General features: G+C 38.5%; 1 protein-coding gene across 1 annotated transcript; it reads left to right on the plus strand.

The window, feature by feature from the left end:
• The first annotated feature begins 17,029 nt into the window (after window positions 1–17,029).
• Window positions 17,030–18,620, plus strand: gsx1 (GS homeobox 1). Its single transcript, XM_043220052.1, has 2 exons — window positions 17,030–17,638; window positions 17,731–18,620. The coding sequence occupies exons 1-2, from the start codon at window positions 17,260–17,262 to the stop codon at window positions 18,081–18,083; spliced, it is 732 nt and encodes a 243-aa protein (XP_043075987.1). The 5' UTR covers window positions 17,030–17,259; the 3' UTR covers window positions 18,084–18,620.
• Window positions 18,621–20,325: the final 1,705 nt, after the last annotated feature.

The following is a 20,325-nucleotide window of genomic DNA, read 5'->3' on the forward strand; positions in this document are numbered from 1 at the left end:
ACACTTTCAATTAAATATATGATTTATAAAATGATACATTAAATATATAATATATTGTATTTTCTACAATGTAGTGCATTTTAAATGAAATTGTCTTGATAAAGAGAGAGAGAGATATGGAAATCATAATATGGCATTATAACAAAAAGTTTTGAGTGAATGTTGCCATGTTTTGGGGTGCTATATCCTACATTTCTAAAAAGGAAAACATTAATATTGATAATTTTACATTGTTTCAAACTGATGAACTTGTACCTTTAATAATATAGTAATAGTAGTAATAATAATATTGACATGTACCTACATTTTACACATTACTTATCATTAAGATTCATAAAAACCAGCCCTTATTTGTGACTATAAACACTTAAAAGTAATACATTCTAAATTATTTCTAAAGCTTTTTTGACTTGGAATGAACTGAACAAACCTAGAAAAAAAGCCCCAATAAATAAACATCCCAGCTGAAAATAAACGAAACTATTAATAAAAGTCCTTCAACAAAAGAACAAGCTTCACAATTTTTGCTTTTAAGCTTTTTTCGTTCTCTTGTCTGTTACTCTTACTCTGTAAATGAATACTTGCAAACTCATTTATGATCTTTTTATATAATGGGGCATAAATTTAAACAAGTTTAACAAATTTGCGAATTGTTCTTTGATATGATAATGAACCACAGATACTAACGAAAGAGCTTACATTTTATTTACCCCTTGCATTTAACTCTTGTAATTAATAGTATTTAGTCACAGAGGCATGAAAAGCAGGCATTTATATTTTCAATGTCTAAATGGAATCGAAGGGTGATATTAGAAATGTTATCAATAAGTAAACTTAAAAAAACCTAAAAAACTTTATCGGTATTTTTAAATCCTTAACGTCATGTTCTATCACATTAGTTCCTTTAAATAAAAAAGCTAATCATCCTCCAAGAGGTGAAAAAGACAATGAAGGTGACCTGGTCCACAAAACCAGCCATAAGGGTACTTTTTATTTTTAGCTTTATGCATAATATGAAAGCCAAATAAATAAGATTTCCATTGATGCGTGCTTTGTTAAGACAGGACTTTATTTGGTTGAGATAGAGCTACTTGAAAATATTTCATCTGATCTTATTAAGAAAATTGCTTTTAAATTTGTTCAAATAACGTATATATTGCAAACCAAAAAATGTAGAAAGCGTACAAAATATCTTCACAGCTAAATGTTTCCATATTTGGTTATTCTGTAATGTATCCGTGTTGCATTCTGTGTATAATTTGTGTATTTCCTGGTGCTGAAGTGTAGTTTTTGGCTCTGTATTTCAGTGTGTTCCTGCTCGGCGTCTGTCGGTTCAGTATGACTCACTGATATGAGTGCTTTGACTCTGGTGGGAATGTTGTGCTCTTGTGAGCTGTGTGTTGTGTAACCGCTCTCTAATAATACTTTTTAAACAACTCTCTTTAAACTTCCCAACGGATCTGTCAGCCAACAGAGCTGACCCGCGGCTCAATAAAACACCGTTTTATATCCAGAGGGTCACACTGGTGCCACATTAGAGCCTAGCAAAGCTGAATTCAGCATATTAGTCGCCCACCGGGCCAAAGCGTTACATTAGAACGTTATGATGATTTTACATAAACGATTTTAAACTCTTGTGGATTATACTGAACGGTAAGACCTCGTTTTTAATTGTGCGTAACCATTTGAATTAATCTTGTCAGAGCTGTAAAAGGTTCATATGCAGATAGATGTATACAGTGGCCCTAAAAAATATATTCGGACAGTTAAGCTATATTTAAAAGAGTATGAATTTCGTTGCATTAAATACGAAATGTCATACATAGTGGCATGTACGAGCAAATTAAAGAATTTCTCAGCCGTGTCTGCTACGATACTGTAACAATATCATATAAAAATATAATATTATTCTGCTATTATATTATATTATGATTTTAATAAGGATAAGGATGTATAATTACAAAGGTGTCCTATGGGGAAAATAAATAGCACTTAGTATTACAAAAATAAATTTGTTACGAATGAGAAGCAAAAAATTATTACATATTATATATTGTACATAATGCTTTACCTGTACCTGTACCACAGAAGCACAAAACATCCAAAGCCAAATGTACATTTGATATACAAGAAATTGTTTTTGATTCATTTATTCGCTAAATGAAGCAGTTCGCATTTAAGGACCAAAATATTCAAACTGAACACAAAATTTAATTTTAAGACAGTTGAGAGAACCATTGCATTGCAATTTTTACAGTGCAGAAAACAAAAAAACAACAACAAAGACATAAAACAAGTGTGAATGGTACGTGACTTGATGACAGAAAAAAACCTGTGCAGTGATGCATTGCATTGCTTTTTTGTTGAACCGGTAAACTAATTAGTATCAGTGTACATAAAAGTGAAATGTTCGTGCTGATCCGTGTTGAAAGATGGTGATGTAGCACTGAACACCGTTTTGAAATCGTTATTTAAATACCAAAAATCGATGCTAACGTTTACTGAATGCTCATTTAATGTTCGGTATCTCCTATGCACTGTGCTGTTTTTTGCCGCTTTAGGGTCTAAATACTTTACTGGGCCACTATATATTTTTCGAAGCCTCTGGTTTTCGTTTGAATTTGCGTAGGTGTTTGTATGCACACGACACACTCTCCATACAGCCCTCATCTCCAAGACACAACGCACACTCGAATACGCGGAAAAAAAAAAGTGAAGGATGGGTGACTTTTATTGGTTCGGCAATAAAAGAGTCGGATGAAAGGAGAGAGGGTCCAAAAGAGAGAAAGAAGCATTCAGAGGGAGGGGCAGAGGAGTGTGAAACAAGGTCTCATCCATCAGTGGTGTGGAGGAGCGACATTCCAGCACTGTTAAACGGGAGGACACACTCACTCACTGCCACAATGGAGGGGGGGGCAGCTGGGCTGCAGCTGGGAGGAGCGAGGAGTCAAAGCACAACCTCCCTCACCTCCTTCTTTAGCTTTCTGTTCTTCTCACAGCCAATTCAGCAAACTCTATGGCCATGACCAATGTAAATTTCAGACGCTCAAAGCATGCATACCAGCAATGGGCTCTTTGAAGACTTTGATTTTTTGGCTTTTGGCTGTCTTTGCTGAAGATTCTGAGATTCAGTCAATGGTATTGTGGTTGGTCGATTGAGTTTGTGGCTGTCGATGCAGTCGCTTGTGTGTACTTTGGAAAACGTCCTCCCGTCTTTCCAGACTTTTGCCTTTCCGACCAAGATTCCTCGTTTCTCCTCCTCTCGCCTTTAACTCCGGCCCATCGTTCGGCGAGCCGATTCATCAAACTCTATGGCCATGACCAATGTAAATTTCAGACGCTCAAAGCATGCATACAAGCAATGGGCTCTTTGAAGACTTTGATATTTGGCTTTTGGTTGTACTAAAGAGTCTGCGTTTCAGTCATTGGTATCGAGGTTTCTAAAGTAGGTTGGTGCTTCTGATGCAGGTGTTTTAGGTGTTATTGGTCTTCCAAATGCCTTTGCGACTAAGATTCCTCATTTCACCTCCTCTTTGGTACCCTTTGGCTACGTCCAACATTTGGTGAGCCAATTCAGCAAACTCTATGGCCTTGACCAATGTAAAGTTCAGATGCTCAAATACCAGCAATAGGCTCTTAGAAGACTTATTTGGATTTTGGCGCTTATTATGCAGTTGTTTGTATGTATTTTAGAAAAGGTCCTCTTATATCTCGCGACTGTTGCCTTTGCAAACAAGATTACGCTCGCTCTTTAACTCCCGTCCTTCATATGGCTAACCAATTCAGTGAACTCTATGGCCATGACCAATGTAAATTAAGGATGCTTAAAGCATAGCATACTAGCAATGAGTTCTTTGAAGACTTTGATATTTAAGCGAGCGTTTTGGTCAATTGTATTGTGGCTTGACGATTGGGTTGGTACTGAAGTTTCGTTGGAAATCTTAAAAAAAGTTTGTTACATTATTATCCAGTTGTTTGCAACCGTTCCATCTCTTCATTTGATTCCTTTACATGTAATATTCTGTCCAGATTTCCCACTCTCTTTAACTGCCTCTACCATTCAATGAGACGATAGCCAGATTTTGACTTTTCGCTGTTTTTGAATGCGAATTTGGTGAAGTGTATTGTGGTACAATGTAGAGTTTCACGTGCTGTCCTCTAAAATTATTATAGGGTGTCTTTTAAATGATGTTGTCTTATTGTAGACCTGACACCGGAAGATTTCATTAAAGCTCAAAAAAGTGTTATCAAAATTATCCATGCTTGAAAATCCTATGCTGTCCAAAAAACAGGTAATGAGTCCTATTTTTTAATAAGCCTGTTTTCAAAGCGATATTGGATTGGATAACCTAAAATCATATACAAACTTTTCCAGATTGCCTAATCTGGACCACCGCTATTCTAACTACTATCACAATGAAGGCTACAGGCTATGTAAAGAACAACAGGTGTTTTTATTTGAAGAGACAAAAAACAAGACACAATACAAACATTCCCTTCCCCATTCTTTTAAACAGACAAACCCTCCATTTGACCCACAACAAAAACTAAATGGAAATCCCACTTGCTGTTTTATTTTTAAAGAAATATATAGCTAGATACATTTAAAAATTCAATTACAGTAACACACACATACAGAGAGAGAGAGAGAGAGAGATTTCACTGATTTCATTGACACATTTTACACGTACTTACTATTATAATAACAATTACACATAATTATATGCAAGTAACCTATAGGATAAACCATGACAACCTTAACCATACAATAAATTCATGTAGTCAATTAACATTGCAATTGCATTGTAACAAGGACAACTTAAAAGAAAGACTAATCTTGATTTCTTTCCCAAATTGCACTGCTCTTAAATACGAGACATCAATGTTTCGTGACACAGGACACAAGCTTCTTCACGGTTTATGGACATTTTTGAAGATTGGCTGTTTTTCAAGCCATTGTTAATGCCAGTTTATTTCAAAAACAGTATCAAATTTTTGGACTATACCCTGTTCCGATATTACATTAGTATTTAACCTCAGATCTCAAAGCACTCTCTGATTTTATGGTGGCTGTGCTTAAAAATCATGTTCAGGTGATTCGGTAATCAGTGTTGAGTACTGTAAGGTTAACCCTGCCTGTTTTGAACGTTTGAAAGTGAATATCAATTGATAACATTCATTAGAAACTTAGAAAAGCGATCAAATGAAATGAGTTACATTATTTTAATTACTTATTACATTTCAAATAGTAACTCGTAATCTGTAACCTGATACATTCAGTAACCTTCCCAGCGCTGAATATACTATATACTGAATATACGTCTCACACTTGAGGATACACATTTTCGATTATTTGACCTTATTTTAATACATTTTTGTCAAGAAATCCACACTTTTTGTGGAATACTGAGTTTTTGGATCAAAGGTATCACTGTCTTTTAAAAACGCTTTGAACAAAACATACTGATGTTTAAGATCAAGACTGGATTTCGTGAGATTTTTTTCTTTTGAACAAATATTAGATAACCAAAATCTAATCATATTTCTTTTGAGTTTGTATGGTAAGCCATTTCAGCTAAATATGTGGTCATAGAAATGCTCAAATCATGCATGCCCAATGACTTCTTCTCACATAAAATCCAGTGAATATTAATGGTTGGTTTGGTGATTGTCTTGTAAATATCTAATCATTAGCAGTTCTTGTGAGTTAAATTGCTTCTTTTATAATAATAATTTTAGGAAAGGCTTTGCACTGTCTTTGAGACCAGGCTATCTCGTTCGTCCTTGTTTGTTGCTCACAAACTCTTATCCGTGCTTGATGTGCGTGAATGTTAATGTTTTGCCAATCTGAAAGCGTGATTGCTCGGCTCTTGGAGAGCATTGATTGGTGGATGTATGTCTGTGCATATTTAAGCGAGTGTTTGGTCAAATTGTGGGGAGCAGGTGATGGCTTTTTGGAGTGCACCCTTTCACACCCCTCTTATTTTGCGGTTGAGCAGCGTGAAGAGGTGGGAGAGGCAAAGGGCCTCCATCCCTCTCTCTCAGGGACTGCACCTGCCCAGAGATCGTGTGTGTGTGTGTGTGTGTGTGCGTGTGTGTCTTAGTCTAAGTGTGAGAGAAATGGTGAACTCTGACCAAATGACCTCAGGGCCTTGCAAATGGCAATTTGCCCAGCATAACTGTAACACACGCAGTTGCATTAAGTCTTGTGTAATTTTACATAGGTAAGAGATGTTAAGTACAACATATAGCAGAAGTCTGTAAAATCCATGCTAAAGTGCATTTAAATCTATGATAAACACCATGTAACATCAACTAATATATTTTTTTTTTTGCTTTTATAAAAAACTGGTATTAGCACTATAAAAATGGGCATACTTTATTTTAAGGTCCAACTCTCACTATCAACTATTACTAACTATTAACTACTAACTTTTTCTCAATAAGCTCCTAATTACTGCTTATTCGTAATATTTAGTAAGCAGTTAATATAAGTTAATATAAGTACTCTCTAAAGAAATGCAGAGTTAAATACAACTCAGTGCTGGATAAAATGTTGGGGGTCAAAACAACCCAGTTGCTGAGTGTAGAAAATGGTCATGCAGAAAGTTTTAATAAACAGCCAATATGCCGGCAATATGCGTGCTAATGAGGAAGTAGTTATTAGTGAGAATGAACTAAATCAGAATGCTTGCACATAATAACGGAAAACAATGAGGCGGTAAACCCACTGGAAACATTTTAGAATAAAGGACATATCACAACAAACTGAACATAATTTGCTTCTTATTAATAGTTAGTAAGGTTGTTGTTAAGTTTAGGATTATGTTTGTTATCTACAAACATAGTCATGCAGAATGAGGCATTAATATATGCTTAAGGTACTCGTAAACAGCCAATATGCTAGTATTGTGCATGCTTAAAGGAACTAGTTAATAGTGAGAATTGGTCCATAAATGAAAGTGTTCGAGCTCGGCTTATCCAAACAGAACCAATCAGACCATTTTTTAAAAGGCTTCTCGCATTGCTTAACATAGATGGTAAAAACAACACATTGCATACAATTTTACTGTAAATCAACAATAAACAGTAAAAGGGCAGTCAAAAGTCACCTACATATTGAAATGATTTATATATATAATTTTAATAACTGTTTAAAGACCAATTCTTACTAATTAGCTGCTTATTAGCGTGCATTACTAGTTGTTTATTTTTGGCCCTTACCTTATTCTGCATGACCATATTTTAGATCGCTTAACCCTATCTAAACTTAACAACTACCTTACTAAGCTGCAAATTACAAGTTAATTAAGGCAAAAGTCACAGTTAATAGTTACTTAATAGAGAGAATTGCTCCCCAAACTTTATTTTCTTTGTGTGCGTGGCTGTGTGCACCATCTATAAACACGTAATGGTTATGTTTTATGAACAGGCCATGTATGATGGGTCGTAATGGTTATCAGTACAATTTACAAAAATACCAGCCAGCAAAGCTAAACATAGTTTATAAATGAGATCGCAGGACTTTAATGTTGCCACCATTAAACTTCAACTTCCTGAAAGTTACAATAGTTTCCAAGTGTGTTATAAACAGTGAAGCTGTGAAAGTGAGTAGTTTAGATGAGTTTATCTGTTCAATGTGATGATATTTAACGTCTGACAACCTTCCTCACATTTAGATAGTTGTTAACTACCACTTTTTTCACTTTTTTCTGGTAAAAGCCTTAAGAATTCAGAAGTGGGTGTCACCGGTGTATTTTATGTCCTGGAATAAAAACATTCAAATAATTGACCTAATGTTCGCCACGGATCTCATTGCAGACATTTAATTAAAAACACAATCAAAAAATTCAAAACGATAGAACTAGGAGTGATATCCAGTGCACTTTTTGGAGGCACAGTAGGTTGTGTGTTATATTAGTGAATTATGATCTACTGTTATAGTCACACAATACATTAAATAACCAGATAACAAATTCTGCACTAATGAAAAAATTGAAATATATTAATCAAAGTGTACGTTTGATTTGTAAACTGGACAGTACGGCCTGTGTGTTGTTTCTCTGGTGTGGTCTATGCATGAGAACGCTGGCTGCGGGACACAATACTCATTTATAAGGTCTGTCGTTCTCATGACGGGCTGTCATGGCGATGCCGGCGGCTCTTGTTATGTCAGACAAACTGGGTACAAATGGCGTATTATTTGCCACACAGAGGTCCGTTCGGGTTTCATCTGGATCCGGGTCTGTGTCACTGCACCCCTGGTCTGCTCCGGTCCACTGAAAGCTGGTTTCCAGGGTGACAGAGAGTAGAAGGGGGTCGTCAGCGGCCCCTCCTCAGGACTGCGTCCCGCCGCGTGTCGACCCCTCAATAGAGCGCATCTGCAGAAAGGCAGGGAGCCTCTGCTTTTGCCCACTGACCCGTTCATACTGCAGCCACACAAAAACACACCCAACAAATTTTATACCCCAAGCACAGGCCTTCTCGGCAGCGTCGCCTGTTGTCATAACTCAATACGCGCGCGCACACACACACACACAGAGTGGGAAAGAGAGAGAGGGAGAGAGAGAGAGAGAGCCGTTGCCCTGGTCATTAGTAAAGGGGGAAAAGTCAGATGCAGGAATGAAAGAAACCAGGGAGAAAAAAAATCAAAGGAAAAGTTAAACAAAAGGCAGCTCTAAAACACAAAACACTCCATGGAGATTTGGGAAGAAAAGGGGATATTGGGTTATGAAAATGAATCAGGGGGCTTTTATCGCACATGCAAATGGGGCTTTTTAGATTTCTCATTTATTACCCTGAGAGAAGCTTTCAGCCCGCTGTCCGTGTAACCATCTCAGCTTAGTCTGATAGGCCACCACTACAACACACTTTTAATTTAGTGTTTTGTAATATTTAGTTATCATTTACATCTCATTTCTTTCACAAGGGACAAGGCTATTATACATGGAAAAAAAAGGCAAATACTATATTAATTAGATGTTTAACGATCGGCCTTAGTTGCAAATGATAAATTACATTTTCAAAACTTATTGTGGAATGCGAATGATATATAATATGAGAAGAATAAATCTCTTTTAAAATCTTAAAGGAAAAGATCAAACAGTCATTTACTCTCATGTTGTTCAAATATGTATGAAATGTCTGAAAGATGATATTTCAACAAATCTATCCATTTTTCATTAACAGACCACCTGAGTGTGAGTAAATAATGACAGAATTTTATATATGATTTTATATCTATATATGTTAATACTCATTAATCATCCACTGTTAAGGTTAGTTCACTCATGTGTGGTTTTCTAAATATGGGCAAAACTTTACTTTTAAGGCCCTATTCTCGCCAGTGTGCATTTCACTTTTAAATAAGCTTACCGTTGATGTACGGTTTGTTTGGATAGGACTAGATTTGGCAGAGATTATGATTGGAAAATATGGAATATGAGGGTGCAAAAAAAACTAAATATTGAAAAAATTGTTCTCCAAATGAAGTCCTTAGCGATGCATTTCACCTAATCAAAGTTCTGATATATTTACAGTAGGAAATGTACAAAATACATTCGTGGAACATGATCTTTACTTAGCATACTAATAATAATCAATACTTTTGACCCATACAATGTACTGTTGGCTATTTCTACAAATATGGGGTATTTATAGGCTACTTATATATATATATATAGGCTATTTATGACTGGTTTTGTGGTCCAGGGTCACGCATTGACTGTTTATTAGTATTTTTAACCACATATTAATACCTTGTTCTGCCTAATATCGTATATGTATAATAAACTCTGAATTATATTCACCCCCTCACTAGTAGATATCAGTTGCAGATGACTAACTTGTTTAAGACCACAGTTTAAGCATCTAGTCACTGTAATAACACACCCTTATTTTAACAGTAACAATTTATTTTAGGGTCCTCAGTTGCTTATTAGCATGCATATTAAAACATTAGCTACTTAATATTAGCAATTAAGCTCATATTAATGCCTTAAGCCTACATGACCTTATTCTACATCCCTAATCCCAAAACTTGAACTTAACAACTACCGTGATAACTGTTAATGCGCAGCAAATTAAGAATTTATTAAGGGAAAAGCTGTAGATAATAGTTCATAAGTGTTCCTTATTCTGTGTTACCAGTTTAGATTTAACATAAAAGCTCAGCTATAATGATTTTATCATCTGAACGGTAACAGCTCGCAAATTTCCATGTGGGAAAAATTCAACGTTTTTATACTGGTCAAATGATTTGCATATTTAATTAAAAATAAAAAGTGAGTTCGATTAAATCAACCTGACACCACCAATATATCTTTTAAGAAATATTAGAAACAACTCTCCAAGTAACAGCAGCACGTTTTCCATGTTACATTGTAAAGAGTCAAATCGATTGATTTAAGCGTGGACATCAAATAGCAGGTGATTCCAATCAAACTCCCTCCCATTCGTCATCCTTTAATCCAATCCTGTACCTCCCTTTTGATCCCTCTCTCTACTCCTCCCACTATCTCTTCCCAAAAGATGGACAGAACAAGTGGGAGGCAGATGCTGCAGGACAGGCCACTGAAGGGAAGATATAAAAGGAAAAACACAGAGGAGGTGGAAATTAAAAAAGAAAAGTCAAACACAGCTTTCTGTACGCTACACCCGTTTGAGGACCTTCTCGAACCGGTTTTGCTTGGCCAGTCACTCTGAGAGGTAGAAAATGCGGTTTGCATTCCACGACTTTTGTTGTCTGGGAGTGTTTGGGGCAGTGAAAAAGGAACTGACTCAAATTGGGAGAACAATAGGGAAACCTCGGATGACAGGACCATCACCGCCGTCCTCAACACTTTGAACAATCTTGTCAATGGGGACACTGAAGAGGTCTGCATTCTAGACATTGTCACATATGTGTACAAACCTCTTGAAAGAACTTTGCTGACCTGCCTATCCGCCTTTATGGGGGTTCAAATGGCAAAACACTTTCTTTGTGTCGGAGAGTTCATTAAATTCATTGGTTTGACCCACCGTTTTTTTAAAGACCAAATGTCCACTGAATTGGAAACTAACTTCCATGGATAAAGACAAACCCCTTTTGAAGCATATGTCAGAGCTTTTAACACAAAACGGGGGGAAAAAAAGATGACTTCTCAATCTTTGCTGTACCAGAACTAATGGATTCACATCAAATGCCAATTCAGATTCACAATGAGATATTAAAAATCCCAGATATCATATATCAATCCAACACTGGTTTCTAAAGTAATGATGGTTCCTTGCTTGTTTTATACCAACACTTGTATGGTTTTCTCGCACAAGATTACGAGGACATTTCCACAAAACTTACTATTAACAAATTATTTATTTATCAAATTGTTTAATAAATACACTTATTCTAATGAAAAAAAAAATACTTATCGGATTTATTTAATAATAAAACACACAGACATACATTATGAAACCCTCTTATTTTTTAAAACCAAAAATTCAATAAAATTGACTTAACGTTGAGGCTTATTTTTACAAATCTGCTTTTATTCTATAAATGCAATTTTTGAAGAGATTCAAAATCCAAATAAATGTTTGTTTTCGTGTGTTTTGGTGTTTTCAAAGATTTTGTGTAATAAATGTTATGTTATTTCAAATGCAATGGCCCCGAAAAGTATCGGGACATACAATAAAAATGTCTCATGCATTCAATAGAAAATATCTACATTTTTTATGAAAGGTTTCTCAAAGCTAGCTTTTCTGCGCCGACTAGTTCAACGTGCAAGTGGATGTACCAGGTTAGTTCTCAAGTTTGCACAGATGTCAGAGTGCAGGCATACATTTGACGACATTTGGTGTATTTTCTCATGATTAAAAATCGTTTGTGCCAGCTTTAGATTTCACAAAAGCATCATTTAACTGTGGTTGCATGTTCCATCACCATCGCAAGTAATCACAAGATTTTTAACAGACAGTACAGTTAAGCAATATCCAACCCAGTCTCATGAAAATGCTTATAAATACGCCAAATAAAATGAAAACGTGTGGTACTGATATGAAAAAATGGACTATATATGGCATACATATGAAAGGCACGTGTTTGGCATGCATATGATACGCATCTACCCCACAAACCTAATCCTACCCATCACATAGCATATACAGGCCAGTTTTGCTATCTACATCATGAGTTTTCATTTTATTTGGCGTACAAAACTAACCTAATACTCTCTTTTATGAGATAAAGAGGGGAAAAAAGAAAACTACTTATTGGTCGACCTGTATTGCTGACACTTCATTGAATTGTTTTGCTACTTTTGCCCTTTTTATAAATGTATTTTGAAGGCAAAGGACACTTTATTTTTTCAGAAATTATAATATTGACTTTTTTTATGCATATTATGTGAAAATTCAGATTTGGACATTTTAATGTAGTCTTTGAGAATCTCTGATATTAAACACACTTTTTAAATATAATGAGGTAACTACTTGTTTTAAAAAGTAGAGACAGAATGTGATTCAATTCACTCTTAAAAGAAAAATGGTGTGAATCATTCAACGACTCACTCGTTGCTATTACCTACTGGTGGTTTTAACTTCATATTTTTAAAAAAATCACTTAAAATTTAGTATTTCTTTGCAGTTTTTTATTTATTTATTTTATATTTGAAATGTTAACAGTACTATTTATGCAATTTTAACTGTTGTGTAAATGCATTCATGTCCTCTAAGCTGTGTAAATACATCTGGCACTTCACATGCAGCTTCCGTGTCACCTCTGCTGCACAGTAATGGATTTTGTTGGTGGTAACAACCATATAATTATTTTACAAAATGAATTTTATTAAATTTAAGAATTTGACACAAAAGAAGCCATATTTAATACGGTAAAGGCATTATATATATATATATATATATATATATATATATATATATATATATATATATATATATATATATATATATATATATATATATATATTATGCTAATGGAATTTATCAATAACAAGCAGATTTATAGTTTCCCATCTGAATTAGTTTTACTTGAACGGTATGTAATTTGCTCAAAATGAAGGCTTGATTAACGATAAATGAATTTGTTGGGTGATTCTGATGTACTCGAATGGCGCCTCCACAAGGCACCTCAGGAAAAATAAATAGTAAGATCACGAAAAACTCACGGATGCACAGAAAGAAGATTATTTACATATTTATGCGTTTCCTTACCATCTGGTGTTTGGCTGTGATGTCTGGTCGGGATTGGCGTTTAACAATATAACACCGGTCTCTCTGCAACGAGGGCTGGTGGCTGAGCGGCGTATGAAAGATACTTTTCAGAGCTTTTCAGCATCCGTCCCTTACACAAGCAGAGGAACCTGCAGCAGTCTGTCTCATAGCCCCAGGGGTAGATCTAGGAGGGGGACCCACAGACAGCCGCAGCGCCCCGTCCAGCTAAGGCAAATCCCAGTGGGACTCTAAATCCTGTTTCACTGTTAGCTCACGACAGATCCCTCCATACAGACAAGCGGGGGCAACAGGACCGGCATGCACTCCAACCTGTCTCCAACCAATACAGTCTCCAACCATGAATAATTCACACCATACGGAAGCCATTGACCCCCAAACCCAATGAACTTAATGCTCACTTAATTTTATTTTATTACTCACAATTGAGAGGAGAGAAAACAAATGGTGTGAAAAAGGAGCCCGGTGGATCTGGCAGCTGCAGGCCTGCAGAACAAAACAGCATCCCAAGAATAGCCCCAGGCATGACTTGAGTAGCTAAATGGGTTTTTATTATTGATATTTTAAACTTTTGTCAAAGAACGAGGTATAAATTCATAAGCGCAGAGATTATCGATGATCTGTTTTTTTGAATTCATACAGTTGTCAGGCTGAGGTTCTGACCATGAACAATTTAACAGCATTAACTGCAATGAAAAAAAAATGCGGTATGAATCATTTTCACAAATAACTACTAAGAAAAAGAAAACGTTACATTAAAACGATTTATTTATTTTATCCATTTTTGTTACTTTCATTTTATTTCTAAAAATGTATTATATGAATTATAGAGCTATAGAATACATTATAGAATTGTGTGCACTTAGGAGATTATAAATAGTAGATTATAAATAGCCTGTTATAGAATAAAAGTGATAGTACGAATTGTGTTATATTTTAATCTCTTTCATCACAAACACTTTGTTTACTCTATAATAAATTCGTTGACAAACTCATTTATCCAATTCCGTGTCATAACTGTAAAAACGATCCCTCGCTTTATCGAATTAAACGCGAAAACTAGCGGGACGCACTCGTCGGTGCGCGTCCACGACGCGTCGTTTTAAACAGGCAACAGTTCGCTTGCGCTTAAAAAGAGCTCCTCTGGAGGGCAGTCTCCATCTCCTCCGCGGAGGTCAAACTTATTTGTCGGTCTCCAGTAGAGAGTACAAATGAGGATGAGCTTCCCTGAGCAGAAGCGCTCGCCGGCTGATAAAGAGATCGCAGGTGCTTCGCCGTGGGAACCGCCCTGACTTATTGTCGGTTTTCGCTATAAAAAGCAATAAACTGTTTAATGCGTGTTATTCATTCGGTTTCAGCAATTAGAGGGAACCACAAAGCCGCGCGCGCGCGCGCGAACGAGATCTTTTCATATCTCTGCGAAGTCTTTAAACGGAGAACGGTCTCGAGCCTCAACCTGGTCTGAAAGCGCGCGCGAGCTCGTGAAACAGACTCGAAACTTTACAGCCTCGCTCCTTTCTGTATCATCCCCTGAGGAATTCGAAAACGATCTTCTTGTGGGGAGGGTTTTTATAGCCTGACAGGTCCCCAAGGAGGCTCTAATGGCTGTAATTGATGTTATCAAAATAAAGCAAAATGTCTTGATATTAAGTCCGCTTTACATTATAATAACATCATCGGGCCATTTGGTAATTATTGAGTAGGAAAAAAGCAAGGTCTGGTGGGGCGCGGGTGGTGGGCTTTGGGAGCTCGCTCTCAAATGAGTTAATGGTGAGCGCCTGGCACGCGGTGTCGAGGAAAATGAAAGGCTTAATCCCCCTATCTCACCATTTCTCTTTCACTCCCTATCGGATAACAGGCTCTTGTCCGTGTGACTCTGTACCTGCCGCTTGTTTAAGGGTTTAATTGCTCCTAATTTGTCCGGCAAAGACCTGCTATTACGGTGCTGCAAAGTTGCAACCAAATTATAGCCCTTGTGCGAGTCGAGTGGTGATTCCGGTGGAGTGAGCTCCGGTGGGAGGGAGGGACGGACGGACGAGGGTCCCTCGTCATTTTCCAGAAAATAAAACAAATGGCTGGGCCTATACAGTCCATTACCGCGGGCTCGAGGCTTGGTTCCGAACACAAGAGCTTTCTATTAAGCGAGCGGGCTCGGTGGTTCCGGGGATGTACAGTAAGAGGGCGAGAATAATTGTTGCATTTGTCAAGAACCATCAGCGACATCAGCAGTGTTTAGACGTATACGTGCGGGTCACGCGTATACTCACCGAGCAGATACGGTCCAATAAACTGCGCGGCTGCACGGTCTGGTGTTTTGGTCGTCTCCATCATCCATCCATCCATCCATCCATCCGTGGCGCGCGTTCAAGCTTTCACTGAAAGCTTGGTTTGTAAATCTGATATTTTTTTTAGTAGGCTATTGTTTAAAAAAAAAGTTAACTATGGCTGTCCGTGAAATAAGTATTATTCCGTTAAAAGCGCCCTTTGTAACCGGACTATTTTTTTTATTTATTTTTTTGGTCACGAGAATATACGAATGTAGGCCTGCTGTAATTCAGTTTATATTAGTGATATTTGTTTTCGCTTTAACATCCGTAATAACGCGTTGACGAATTCTGGCTATTCGCCACGTAGTGTTTTTTTTTTCTTTTTCTCGAACTTTAAAATACGTTCCAGACGGAACGTTCAACGCGCGTTTCGCTGTTTACTCACACATTAGTATCTCCTTTTCCTTTGAACGTCTTGTTTAGCGAACCTAAAGTGAAAGAAAATGTTTTCCTATTACTTAATTCAATCAGGGCGCGGCGGGCAGGGGCTTTCAGTCGCCGCGCATTCGGGCCCTCGCTGACAGAGTCGGCTTTGTGCCACTTTGTCCGCCGCTGTCACACACTTTAATTCGAGCCTTTCTCTCTCGCATTGAAAACTCTCCACAATGACATTCAATAAGGGCTGGGAGAGTGAAAACCTGGTTATTTTTATATATTCCTTCCCGGACTCAGCGGGGGCCAGCGCGAAGGAATTAATCACTGTTTTTTAACCTCATCGCTTTGAGGTTGTGACGCGACGCGTCTTTTCTTCTTCTTCTTCTTTTTTTTTTTTTTTAGCCAGTGGAAATGATACGAACCCATATTTAAAAGCAATTTCACCATGGCAATGCGGTTAAATAACCTACTAATTGTAAACAAAAATAAGTAATAATAATAATAATAGCATTTTCCGCGCGTACGCGCGCGACCAAAACGGAGATTTGCGTAATTTAATTTAGCAACCGATTCATTAAGTTGGCTAATATCACATGTTGTGCTTTAATAAATAACAACGAAAACTGAAACAGGCTTAAAATGGGAAATAAATAAATGCCTAGCCTATTTAAAGCAAAAAAAAAAGTTCCCAAAAGTTGATCGGATATTGACATTGTGTTCTTTCTTAACTAAATGTTATGTCGGTGTTTTAAACGCAGTCCCGCTGAATTGTTCTAACAGTTAATGATGGGCTGAGTTGCAGGTGGAACCGGGCCGATGAGCCCCGTGACGCACGTCATATGCACCGAATGTCTAATGAGTTCACGCGGAACAAATGACGGAGCTCTTTGAATGAAATTAATTAAAAGAGCAATGGTGTCCATGTGATCGCGTGAGAAAGAAAATAAAGTTTAAAACGACACTAAAGAGTAATGGTATAAAAGGAGTGGAAATTTTAAAAGGGAGAAGGGGCAGTACCGCCTCTTGCAGTGTGGGTGGGGCTGACAAGAATAGACTACATTATGCAGTTCATTTAGTTAACAAGTGAAATAATAGGGAAGCGTGCAGAGTGAATGCCGAGAGAAAAGGCACAAAACCCTATTGAGAGCTCTCAGCCGCTAGTAGCGTAACCGTCACATGGGCGCACCGGCTCTCCAACTATTTAAGCAGGGACACTTTCTCTTCAGCACCATTCCGCCATCCAGCCTTGGGTACGCGTCTTGGTACGAGACCGACGAAGGTAAACTTTCACGAACGCTCAGACGTTAGGTGAAGAGCCGCGGGGGAAGCCAAGATGCCGAGATCGTTTCTTGTGGATTCCTTGATTTTGAGGGAGAACGGCGAAAAGGGGAGCGAGAACAGTCCGCCGTTGTTTCCTTACGCCGTGCACCCGTCTCACCCTCTCCACGGCCTCTCCGCCGGCTCCTGCCACTCTCGAAAAGCCGGGCTGCTGTGCTTCTGCCCGCTGTGCGTCACGTCCCAGCTGCACCCGTCGCCTCCAGCTCTCCCGCTCATCAAGGCTTCCTTTCCTGCCTTCGGCTCCCAGTACTGTCACACGGCGCTCTCCAGACAGCACTCCGCGTCCAGCGGCGTAAACCTCAACGGCGGCTCGGGGTTGTACCAAGCCGCATACCCCGTTCCGGATCCGCGACAGTTCCACTGCATATCCATAGGTAAGTAGCTTTACATATAAAAAAAGAAGTCTACCTGTTTAATGTCACGCGTACCGACGAGCGCGACTGAACTCTTTCCGTCTCTTCTGTAGAGAACAGCAGCAGTCAGCTTCAGAGCAGCAAGCGCATGCGCACGGCGTTCACCAGCACGCAGCTCCTGGAGCTGGAAAGGGAGTTCACCTCCAACATGTACCTGTCGAGGCTCCGGCGCATAGAGATCGCGACTTACCTCAACCTGTCCGAGAAGCAAGTGAAGATCTGGTTCCAGAACCGCCGCGTAAAGCACAAAAAAGAAGGCAAAAGCGGCTCCCACAGGACGGGCTCGCACAACTGCAAGTGCTCCTCGTCCCTGTCCTCCGCCCGGTGCTCCGAGGAAGAAGATGACCTCCCCATGTCACCTCCGACATCAGAAAAAGAGGACGCGGACCTGTCTGTGAGCCCGTGAGCTCGCGACCACCACCTCAAAGGACTCTGTACGCCACACCTGTGGAATCTTGAATGCAGCCAAAAAGCGACGGCATCCGCGCGCGCCGTCACCTGTAAATACCGAGAAAGAAAAAAAAACTTTATATATGTTCGGGGGTCCGCGTATCCCTTTAATGTTGTATATTTGTATACATGTTCTATGTTTGTAGTTTTTTTCTGAAAACAAACTTAAGCCCGCAGTTCCGCATCCAAATACATTTCCTGTCACCAAAAGTTTTTTTTTTTTTTTTTTTGTTCAATCTGTGTTATCGACGGTCCGAAATTAATTTGTACTTTATTTTGTAAGACGTTCGGTTGTTTTATTTGTATCGATGGCGAGCACAGGGTAGCTTTAAGCGCGTGTTTGGGGACGGAATGGAAAAAAAAAATGGGACGTATCCGATGCGTACGTCACTTCGATGCCAGAATTTGTTATTGTACTTTTATTGTAATGAGAATATTTATTTATTTAAAAAACCTCGATGCTGAAAATAAAGAATATTTCTTAGTGACAAAATGTCTCGTTTCAGTTGGTTGTGCCCATGCACGTGTCATACAAAGTCCACAAATGACTTTCTCTTTTAAGTCTTCCAAGGGTTTCATTTAAGGTTTGACTGCCTGTGCATGCAGCGCAATTATCATAGCTTTTAATATTTCGCTTAAAACTTTCTCTATGGTGAAAGGCGCGCTACCAAATTAGAGCAAAGCTGTGCGCAACGATGATAATTGGAAACGCATCCGTAAAACGTGTCCAATAAATGGTTTAACATTCTGCATTTTTTTACATGAATGCATATTATATAGAAGACCTATCTCTGCTGTAGATAAACACCAAGGCATAATTTAGTAAAGCTCCCCGAGATGACCAGCGCGTGTTAAGCGCGCGCCAGCTCGTTTTTAATAAACATTTATAAGGTCTTTAAAGGGATGAAACAGGAGTGCCTGTAAAAGATCACTAGGATGCCTGTTCGAGCAAAGATGACGACTGATAAAAAAGAGAGATATAACGTTTATGCAAAATCCCGACGGAACGCCGAGAGTACGAGCGCAGATTCTCCGTGCTTCTATACTTACAGCTCAAGTGCGTCGGTATAGATCTCCGTCAAGAAGTCCAAAGAAACGCGTATTCATCGGGTTCCCTGCGGCATTCCCTGGGGACGCAGCTGAAAGCGCCTGGTGTCCCCCGGGCGCGGGGCCTCTCCGTTAAACACTGAGCCATTTAGCGCACGGTTCTTAACAGTCTCGTGAGAGCGGGTTAATAAAACCCAAAGTAGTGTATTAATACACAGACAATAATGCGCAAATGAATAAAATATGCGAGTCAACGACACAGATTAATCGATGTTTGTATTTAAATTTATTTAAAGGGGTCTCAGACGGACACTTGGTGATGATGGAGATTATTATGTTTGGGTGTTGCTTTTGCGATAAGCAGTGCGGCGCAAGCACAATTATTTAGTGATGTGTGTTTCAGAACAAACTAAATCATAATTGACAATTTACAAAACAATGAATTGGTTAATATAACCATATATATTTTTTCTCCTAAATGAACTATCATTCCAGTCAACTTTAGAACCCGATTCCTTTAATAATTTAGAAACATGCATGCGCCCTGTGTGGGGAAAACATCCACGCTATTTTATTTACGTGAAAGTGGCTTTCCAGCCATCCCAGCCTTTTTTTAATATTATTTATTTTTCATCTTCTTTTGCGCACCAGAAGCGGAGCTCAGCTTGAATCCGCTCAGCTCGTTCCGGGACGCGCGCCTCGACGCGCCCCGCTCCATTAGCGCGGCGCTTTAAATCTTCATTGAAATCATTAAAATTGGTTTTAAATGTTGTTTCCTTTGCTGGGAATTTACCGTCGGCCTTGGGTGTCGACAAAGGACCTGGTAAGATCGGCACATTTGCTAAATTATTCCAGTCATTGTGTCCCCGGGATGCTGCGCTTGCTCTTGGAAACGCTCGTCTAATTGTTCACTTAAACATTTTAACAAAACTCTAATATTTGCATTTGTGAAGATATAGGATTAGGCCATTTTGTTAATTACACCATACAGTCTCATTTCGCGCCGTGCGTCCTCCGCAAAGCGCCCTTTATCCGTTCAATAGCCCGGGGGTACGCGCCCTGGGGGAGTTTTAAGCCCGGTGCTCAAAATTCTCAATTTATTTATTCTTAATTTTGCGCCGATCAATTCATTGAAGCAAAAAGGGCTACAG

This window comes from Puntigrus tetrazona, chromosome 20, assembly GCF_018831695.1.
Source record: "Puntigrus tetrazona isolate hp1 chromosome 20, ASM1883169v1, whole genome shotgun sequence".
NCBI classification, from domain to species: Eukaryota; Metazoa; Chordata; class Actinopteri; order Cypriniformes; family Cyprinidae; genus Puntigrus; species Puntigrus tetrazona.